Source organism: Pelophylax lessonae (genome assembly GCF_965119305.1).
Source record: "Pelophylax lessonae genome assembly, chromosome: 4".
Classification (NCBI taxonomy): Eukaryota; Metazoa; Chordata; class Amphibia; order Anura; family Ranidae; genus Pelophylax; species Pelophylax lessonae.
Window position 1 is genome coordinate 119,044,316 of NC_138771.1, and position 10,701 is coordinate 119,055,016.

A 10,701-nucleotide genomic window follows, 5' to 3' on the forward strand; every position below is an offset into this window, starting at 1 on the left:
TCCCAGTTGTACCTAGTTGAGCCAGATCCCATCCCATCCCCATTTTCAAATAAACAAAACAAACCAAAGATGCCGGAATGGTCATTGTCTCAACTCTCACACTTGGGTATTCAGCTTAAAAGGGCTATAGGTGTCACTGGTAACAATGACAGACCCATATAAGGCCCAATGCCTGGAAAACCTGCTACACTAGTTTAAAGCAAATATAACCCACAAGGGTTTGCATTTGGTAGCATCCTACTACACTCAAGTAACTATTTCTTTCAAAAACATTAACAGGGTTGTGCAATCCTTAGAAGTTCTACCTGTTCAGTTTCAATTCTCTGGCTGTCTAATACGTTCAGTAATTGATTTGAAAATTAAAGGGTTTACCATTTTTATTCGCTATAAGCCACACATCTTTGTAATGAATGAAATCACTTAGCTAATAAAAGCATCAAAACTTGAGGGTACCCTTGATAGGAATACTGCAAAAATGTAAAATTCTAAAATAATGCAGCATAATGTGTTCTTTTTTAGCACACCAATCTCTAAAACTATGCATTTCTAAACATTTTAATAAAATTCCTCAGAGCAAGCTTAATTTCTTGATTTCTCAAACTGTAAATAAGAGGGTTCAGCATTGGGATAACCATTGTATACACTACTGAGATAATCTTGTCTTGTTGTAAAGAATATATTGAGCTTGGTCTTAGATACGTAAAGAGAATTGTGCTATAGAAAAGAATGACACAAATGAAATGAGAGCCACAGGTGGAGAATGCTTTTCGTCTTCCCTGTAAAGAACGACTTCTAAAAACAGCACGTAAAATAGAAGTATAAGAAATAACTATTACAATAACAGAGCCGACTGCTACAAAGGATGCAAATAATGACAGAATAAGCTCATTTGTGAAAGTATCCATACAGGAGAGCTTTAGTAAAGGTGGAATATCACAAAGGAAGTGATCAATTTCATGGGAGCTACAAAATGAAAGGCGAAATGTGCAGCATGTCTGTATTAAAGAATGAAGAAAGCCACCAAAGTAAGAACCACTCAGTAACTTAAGACATTTTTCTTTAGTCATAATCCTTAGATAGAGAAGTGGGTTACATATTGCTGCATAGCGATCTATTGCCATTACAGCGAGAAGAAAACTTTCAGTGCTCCCAAGGGCAATAAAGAAGTACATTTGGGAGGCACATCCCAAGTAAGATATACTCTTTTCTGCTGAAATCAAGTCAGCCAGCATTTTAGGTGTAATACCCGAGGAATAGTGTTGAGCGAACACGGACTGTATTATTCGTGTTCGTACCGAATAATTGGATTTTTTGTACCCGAACACGGACACGGACACTTTACTGTATGTTCGGGTAAAAATCCGTGTTCGGTCGTTTTATTTCCGGGTTTTGCATGCTTTGGCGCTCTTTTCATGGCGGGCTTTCAACAGCCAATCAACAATCGTTTAACTGGTGTGCCTTAAGCCATCCCAGCCATGCCTGCAAATGTCTCAGTAGCTGTGATTGGCCGTCTGAAGCATGTGACCAAGTCTTTATAAGTTCGAGGCAGCCGCAGCGGCGTCATTATGCTGCTTAGATTCAGGGACAGAGCACACATCAACGTGCTGGCTGCTGATTAGGGAAAGATAGGCAGGAAAAAACCATTTGTGTCCGGATAGAATTGAGGGACAGGTCGGAGTGTTTAGGCAGGGCGAGTTGTAGGCATTTTAGGGATAGAGTCTGCTGAATTATATAGGGTCAGTGTCTTCTACAAACTACAATCGATATTGCTGTGTGGGGGGTGGGGTCTGCACTCAATCCTGATCTACGATCTCTTCTCAATCCTGTTAGGGACAGAGTCTGCTGAATTTTAGGGAAACTGTGTTCTACAAACTACAATCGATATTGCTGTGTGGTGTGGGATTGGAGATAGGCAGGTGTCAGTGATCCACATCCATTTTTCTGTGTGTGAGCTGCAGTGAACACAATCTTTTTGGGCTGCAGTGAACACAATCTTTTTGGGCTGCAGTGAACACAATCTTTTTGGGCTGCAGTGAACACAATCTTTTTGGGCTGCAGTGAACACAATCTTTTTGGGGTGCAGTGAACAAAATCTTTTTGGGGTGCAGTGAACACAATCCTTTTTGGTGTGCAGTGAACACAATCTTTGTGGGGTGCAGTGAACAAAATCCTTTGTGGGGTGCAGTGAACACAATCTTTTTGGGGTGCAGTGAACAAAATCCTTTTTGGGGTGCAGTGAACAACATCCTTTTTGGGGTGCAGTGAACACAATCTTTTTGGGGTGCAGTGAACAAAATCCTTTGTGGGGTGCAGTGAACACAATCTTTTTGGGGTGCAGTGAACACAATCTTTTTGGGGTGGAGTGAACAACATCCTTTTTGGGGTGCAGTGAACAAAATCCTTTTTGGGGTGCAGTGAACAAAATCATTTTTGGGGTGCAGTGAACACAATCTTTTTGGGGTGCAGTGAACACAATCTTTGTGGGGTGCAGTGAACACAATCTTTTTGGGGTGGAGTGAACAACATCCTTTTTGGGGTGCAGTGAACAACATCCTTTTTGGGGTGCAGTGAACACAATCTTTTTGGGGTGCAGTGAACACAATCTTTGTGGGGTACAGTGAACAGAATCTTTGTGGGGTGCAGTGAACACAATCTTTGGGGGGTACAGTGAACACAATCTTTGTGAGGTGCAGTGAACACAATCTTTGTGGGGTGCAGTGAACACAATCATTGTGGGGTGCAGTGAACTCAATCTTTGTGGGGTACAGTGAACACAATCTCATACTGAAGGTTTGAGGGTGCTGCCTGTTCCATACTCCCCCTACTCCTCATCTAGCCTTTTAGGGGTACAAACAATAGTAATTGGGGCCTAGTGTGGTTGTGTACGTGTGATATACATACACTTTTTTGGGATCATATTTTCTATTCCGCTATTTAATCAAAAACCTTTGGGGATCAGTTAAATTGGGGGATAGTCTGTGTTGGTACGTGTGAGAGAGATCCACCTTTCCAAGTTGTTGGGGTTCATCTCATACTTCTGAAGGTTTGAGGGTGCTGCCTGTTCCATACTCCCCCTACTCCTAGCCTTTTAGGGGTACAAACAATAGTAATTGGGGCCTAGTGTGGTTGTGTACGTGTGATATACATACACTTTTTTGGGATCATATTTTCTATTCCGCTATTTAATCAAAAACCTTTGGGGATCAGTTAAATTGGGGGATAGTCTGTGTTGGTACGTGTGAGAGAGATCCACCTTTCCAAGTTGTTGAGGTTCATCTCATACTTCTGAAGGTTTGAGGGTGCTGCCTGTTCCATACTTCCCCTACTCCTAGCCTTTTAGGGGTACAAACAATAGTAATTGGGGCCTAGTGTGGTTGTGTACGTGTGATATACATACACTTTTTTGGGATCATATTTTCTATTCCGCTATTTAATCAAAAACCTTTGGGGATCAGTTAAATTGGGGGATAGTCTGTGTTGGTACGTGTGAGAGAGATCCACCTTTCCAAGTTGTTGAGGTTCATCTCATACTTCTGAAGGTTTGAGGGTGCTGCCTGTTCCATACTCCCCCTACTCCTAGCCTTTTAGGGGTACAAACAATAGTAATTGGGGCCTAGTGTGGTTGTGTACGTGTGATATACATACACTTTTTTGGGATCATATTTTCTATTCCGCTATTTAATCAAAAACCTTTGGGGATCAGTTAAATTGGGGGATAGTCTGTGTTGGTACGTGTGAGAGAGATCCACCTTTCCAAGTTGTTGGGGTTCATCTCATACTTCTGAAGGTTTGAGGGTGCTGCCTGTTCCATACTCCCCCTACTCCTAGCCTTTTAGGGGTACAAACAATAGTAATTGGGGCCTAGTGTGGTTGTGTACGTGTGATATACATACACTTTTTTGGGATCATATTTTCTATTCCGCTATTTAATCAAAAACCTTTGGGGATCAGTTAAATTGGGGGATAGTCTGTGTTGGTACGTGTGAGAGAGATCCACCTTTCCAAGTTGTTGGGGTTCATCTCATACTTCTGAAGGTTTGAGGGTGCTGCCTGTTCCATACTCCCCCTACTCCTAGCCTTTTAGGGGTACAAACAATAGTAATTGGGGCCTAGTGTGGTTGTGTACGTGTGATATACATACACTTTTTTGGGATCATATTTTCTATTCCGCTATTTAATCAAAAACCTTTGGGGATCAGTTAAATTGGGGGATAGTCTGTGTTGGTACGTGTGAGAGAGATCCACCTTTCCAAGTTGTTGGGGTTCATCTCATACTTCTGAAGGTTTGAGGGTGCTGCCTGTTCCATACTCCCCCTACTCCTAGCCTTTTAGGGGTACAAACAATAGTAATTGGGGCCTAGTGTGGTTGTGTACGTGTGATATACATACACTTTTTTGGGATCATATTTTCTATTCCGCTATTTAATCAAAAACCTTTGGGGATCAGTTAAATTGGGGGATAGTCTGTGTTGGTACGTGTGAGAGAGATCCACCTTTCCAAGTTGTTGAGGTTCATCTCATACTTCTGAAGGTTTGAGGGTGCTGCCTGTTCCATACTCCCCCTACTCCTAGCCTTTTAGGGGTACAAACAATAGTAATTGGGGCCTAGTGTGGTTGTGTACGTGTGATATACATACACTTTTTTGGGATCATATTTTCTATTCCGCTATTTAATCAAAAACCTTTGGGGATCAGTTAAATTGGGGGATAGTCTGTGTTGGTACGTGTGAGAGAGATCCACCTTTCCAAGTTGTTGAGGTTCATCTCATACTTCTGAAGGTTTGAGGGTGCTGCCTGTTCCATACTCCCCCTACTCCTAGCCTTTTAGGGGTACAAACAATAGTAATTGGGGCCTAGTGTGGTTGTGTACGTGTGATATACATACACTTTTTTGGGATCATATTTTCTATTCCGCTATTTAATCAAAAACCTTTGGGGATCAGTTAAATTGGGGGATAGTCTGTGTTGGTACGTGTGAGAGAGATCCACCTTTCCAAGTTGTTGGGGTTCATCTCATACTTCTGAAGGTTTGAGGGTGCTGCCTGTTCCATACTCCCCCTACTCCTAGCCTTTTAGGGGTACAAACAATAGTAATTGGGGCCTAGTGTGGCTGTGTACGTGCGAGATACATACACTTTTTTTGATCATATTTCCTATTCCGCTATTCAATAAAAACCTTTGAGGATCAATTGAATTGCGGGATAGTCTGTGTCGGTACGTGTGAGAGAGATCCACCTTTCCAAGTTGTTGGGGTTCATCTCATACTTCTGAAGGTTTGAGGGTGCTGCCTGTTCCATACCCCCCCTACTCCTCATCTAGCCTTTTAGGGGTACAAACAATAGTAATTGGGGCCTAGTGTGGTTGTGTACGTGCGAGATACATACACTTTTTTTGATCATATTTCCTATTCCGCTATTCAATAAAAACCTTTGAGGATCAATTGAATTGCGGGATAGTCTGTGTCGGTACGTGTGAGAGAGATCCACCTTTCCAAGTTGTTGGGGTTCATCTCATACTTCTGAAGGTTTGAGGGTGCTGCCTGTTCCATACCCCCCCTACTCCTCATCTAGCCTTTTAGGGGTACAAACAATAGTAATTGGGGCCTAGTGTGGTTGTGTACGTGCGAGATACATACACTTTTTTTGATCATATTTCCTATTCCGCTATTCAATAAAAACCTTTGAGGATCAATTGAATTGCGGGATAGTCTGTGTCGGTACGTGTGAGAGAGATCCACCTTTCCAAGTTGTTGGGGTTCATCTCATACTTCTGAAGGTTTGAGGGTGCTGCCTGTTCCATACCCCCCCTACTCCTCATCTAGCCTTTTAGGGGTACAAACAATAGTAATTGGGGCCTAGTGTGGTTGTGTACGTGCGAGATACATACACTTTTTTTGATCATATTTCCTATTCCGCTATTCAATAAAAACCTTTGAGGATCAATTGAATTGCGGGATAGTCTGTGTCGGTACGTGTGAGAGAGATCCACCTTTCCAAGTTGTTGGGGTTCATCTCATACTTCTGAAGGTTTGAGGGTGCTGCCTGTTCCATACCCCCCCTACTCCTCATCTAGCCTTTTAGGGGTACAAACAATAGTAATTGGGGCCTAGTGTGGTTGTGTACGTGCGAGATACATACACTTTTTTTGATCATATTTCCTATTCCGCTATTCAATAAAAACCTTTGAGGATCAATTGAATTGCGGGATAGTCTGTGTCGGTACGTGTGAGAGAGATCCACCTTTCCAAGTTGTTGGGGTTCATCTCATACTTCTGAAGGTTTGAGGGTGCTGCCTGTTCCATACCCCCCCTACTCCTCATCTAGCCTTTTAGGGGTACAAACAATAGTAATTGGGGCCTAGTGTGGTTGTGTACGTGCGAGATACATACACTTTTTTTGATCATATTTCCTATTCCGCTATTCAATAAAAACCTTTGAGGATCAATTGAATTGCGGGATAGTCTGTGTCGGTACGTGTGAGAGAGATCCACCTTTCCAAGTTGTTGGGGTTCATCTCATACTTCTGAAGGTTTGAGGGTGCTGCCTGTTCCATACCCCCCCTACTCCTCATCTAGCCTTTTAGGGGTACAAACAATAGTAATTGGGGCCTAGTGTGGTTGTGTACGTGCGAGATACATACACTTTTTTTGATCATATTTCCTATTCCGCTATTCAATAAAAACCTTTGAGGATCAATTGAATTGCGGGATAGTCTGTGTCGGTACGTGTGAGAGAGATCCACCTTTCCAAGTTGTTGGGGTTCATCTCATACTTCTGAAGGTTTGAGGGTGCTGCCTGTTCCATACCCCCCCTACTCCTCATCTAGCCTTTTAGGGGTACAAACAATAGTAATTGGGGCCTAGTGTGGTTGTGTACGTGCGAGATACATACACTTTTTTTGATCATATTTCCTATTCCGCTATTCAATAAAAACCTTTGAGGATCAATTGAATTGCGGGATAGTCTGTGTCGGTACGTGTGAGAGAGATCCACCTTTCCAAGTTGTTGGGGTTCATCTCATACTTCTGAAGGTTTGAGGGTGCTGCCTGTTCCATACTCCCCCTACTCCTCATCTAGCCTTTTAGGGGTACAAACAATAGTAATTGGGGCCTAGTGTGGTTGTGTACGTGTGATATACATACACTTTTTTTGGATCATATTTTCTATTCCGCTATTTAATTTAACTGGGCCTCCATGCGAGACCTGTGTGCCTTGTTGCGCTGTTTTGAGTACTCCACCAACATGGCCAGTGGCAATGACGCCGTTCTCAGCTTAACTATCCCACTTCTATGCCTCCTTGAAAAAACAATTCGGGCGATGATGGAAGAGGATGTGGCACAGGATGAGGAGGAGGAGGAGGATGAAGAGGTAACATTTCCAAGGCTTTCAGGGCAGTCATTCGCAAGGGGCTCCGAGGGTGGGTTCCTGCACACGCAAACGCCAGGGACGCAATTGTCCAGCAGGGGCACAGTTCTGGAGGATGAGGAGGATGAGGAGGAGGAGGAGCTGGAGGAGGAGATGGAACCATGTTCACAGCAGGGTGGCACCCAGGCCAGCTCATGGCCATCACTGGTGCGTGGCTGGGGGGATACAGAGGACACGGACCATACACCTCCCACAGAGGACAGCCTTTCGTTGCCTCTGGGCAGCCTGGCACACATGAGCGATTACATGCTGCAGTGTCTCCACAACGACCGCCGAGTTGCCCACATTCTAACTTGTGCTGATTACTGGGTGGCCACGCTGCTGGATCCCCGTTACAAGGACAACGTACCGTCCTTAATTCACTCACTGGAGCGCGATCGCAAGATGCGCGAGTACAAGCGCACGCTGGTAGACGCCATGCTGCTGGCATTCCCATCTGACAGCGGGGCCACAGTGGAAGCACAAGGCAGAGGAGGAGGAGGAGGAGGTCGCCAACGCAACCAGGGCACCGCCAGCACCTCAGAAGGCAGGGTTAGCATGGCCGAAATGTGGAAAAGCTTTGTCAGCACGCCACAACAAACAGCAGCACCAGCAGCTCAGATGGAACGTCTTAGCAGGAGGCAGCATTTTACCAACATGGTGGAGCAGTATGTGTGCACACGCCTACATGTAGTGAATGACGGGTCTGCCCCCTTCAACTTCTGGGTCTCCAAATTGGGCACATGGCCTGAGCTTGCCCTTTACGCCTTGGAGGTGCTGGCGTGCCCTGCAGCCAGTGTATTATCTGAACGGGTATTTAGCACGGCTGGGGGCGTTATAACAGACAAGCGCAGCCGCCTGTCCAGAGACAATGTGGACAAGCTCACGTTCATTAAAATGAACCAGGCATGGATCCCACGGGACTTTTCCGTACCTTATGCAGAATAGCAATGGATACCGACCTTACCCACCCATTGTTCCATTTTTGCTCTTTCTCACTCTTTTGGGGTGTACCCTCATTTAAAATTTGTGAAAAGAAGCAGTGTTGGCTACCTCGTCCTCCTCCTCAGGGCCAGATTAATGTAGGGGCTATTGGAGCTGCAGCTCCAGGCCCCTACCTTTTATATAGGCCCCGGGTTGGCCATATTCACTGTTACCGCTCTTCTGTCACTTGTAAACACAGAAGTCTGGCTTCTATGCTCGCTTCCCCAGGCAGCACCCTCAGAACCTCCCCACATAGCGTGAAGGCCGGACAAGGAGGGACAGTTGGCGATGCATGGATGTGTTTATGGGCTTCAGAGACAGCATCCCATGTTGAATTAGGCATGCATGGCTGCACCCTTCCTCCTCTGGGTGCATGGCAAGGCACGGCCCTAAGGCCCTTCAAAATCCTCAGCACCAAGCCCATGATGCTGTTAATCCGGCCCTGGTCCTCCTCCACCGCCGCTTCCACCTACACCGCCCATAGGTGTGCGCAGCCTATTGCATTAAGGTGTGCACCCCAAAGTTGAAATACACATGCATGTGTTTGCCAGCAGGGAGAGTAATGTATCGGGGCCATGTACCTGTAGGCAAGGAGAAATAGAGCAGAGCAGGTCCCAGGGAGATCTTTCCCATCTCCTCACTGGCAATGCTATGTGCCCTAGGTGATTAGGGTGTGCCCAGGCACACCCAGCACACCCTGTGCGCACGCCTATGTCACCGCCACATCCACCACCACCTTAACCTCCCTCCTACTCCATATGGGCCTCGTCCTTCAGAGATGAAGAAGAACATTGTTTTATTTTTCTGTTTTTTTTTGTTGTTTTAAGTTATTTCCCTATCCACATTTGTTTGCAGAGCACTTGCCATGCTCTTAATTACGTTTTGCTGAACACGGAAATCTAGGTGTTCGCTCAACCCTACCGAGGAATACAAAAGATCAATGAATGCTAGGTTGAAAAGGAAAAAGTACATGGGGCTCTGAAGATGGTTATTTGTTAGTATAAGCCCTGTAATTCCGAGGTTTCCAAAAACAGTGACCAAATACATTAACAGAAACAGTGCAAAGAGCAGAAAGAGTGCTGAGCTTTGTTCACCAAATCCTAGGAGATAAAATGTCTCTGACTGATTGTGCAAATTATGGATAAGTACACCTGTCAAAAGTAGTATAACAATAGGGTGGAAATCAGGTAATTATAACATATTTTCATAGAAATAGCTATTTTAAATTAATGGATACATAAATAAAGCCAAAAAGTCTCTCTTAGATTTGGATGGAGTGAAGAGTGAAAATTCTCCCATGGGAGCACTGGTTCTGGTGCAAGCTAAGAGGGGTTTTTCTTTTACACCAGAAACAGACGTGAAGGGAAATCTCCACAACAAAACACAAATAGCAAAAATAACTGGGGCTCTAACAATTACTTACTTACTTTGATACTTACTTACTTTAGCTATACTTTAGCTACTTCTAGCTATACTTTAAAGTTTAGACATTTAAGGATTCCTTAAATACTTTTATTTAATTTTTTTTTAATCACTCTGTGTATGCCAATATTTATTTTAATGTCCATTCCTGTACTTTTACTATGGGTGGAGGAAAGAGTTAAAATTACCTTGGCAAGTCCCCACTACGGCACATTTACCATGTTTCAAGAAATTGGTCCTCTCACCTATTTGCTGTCCTATTGCCTTGTCCAACAAAAAAAAATTGCTTTGCTGAAGTGAGAAAAGACCAGTGTTGGAGAGTGTGATACCAAGCGGTCACAAAATATTGGTGGAACAATAGCAAATAGCAGAGAGAAACCAGTAAACCATAGAACAGTGATAACAGTGAGAAGGCAAATGTATTTTAGTGGGGAACAGAGAAACAGGATTAGAGATGAGACACTAATATATACATTATTGGTCTAAATATTTGTCTGCCTACATATATGCAAATTTACATAAACCAGTGTTTATTAAACTTTGGGTATGGACCCAAGTCACTGGCATATTTGGGATGGTTCACCAATTGACTTTGTATCCAAAAGCAGAATCATCGGATCAATGGTATGTGATAGCACACTGACTATGATTGACAGCACAAATATTTATAGGGAGCAGAAGCAACTCAACCACCCAGCCAAGGTTGTGATGTGAAAAGACTCAGGACAAGTTGGAAAACTCAACTACTAAAATAAATAAATAAAAAAATACATCAATAGTTTTATTTCTCTTGACTTTCTTAAAGTTTGCAAAAATGGTGAAGAGCGCCCACAATGGCTTATATGGTGGTAGGTTTTTAATGTTGAAAATCCTAAATTTAACCAAGCTTAAA

At 43.7% G+C, this 10,701-nt stretch overlaps 1 protein-coding gene across 1 annotated transcript; it reads right to left on the minus strand.

Moving 5' to 3' along the window:
- Window positions 1–536: 536 nt before the first annotated feature.
- LOC309554548 (olfactory receptor 5AP2-like) lies at window positions 537–9,434 on the minus strand (the record flags this gene model as incomplete). Its single annotated transcript, XM_082256288.1, has 2 exons — window positions 537–1,247; window positions 9,309–9,434. The coding sequence occupies 2 exons, from the start codon at window positions 9,432–9,434 to the stop codon at window positions 537–539; spliced, it is 837 nt and encodes a 278-aa protein (XP_082112414.1).
- Between the last annotated feature and the right edge of the window lie 1,267 nt (window positions 9,435–10,701).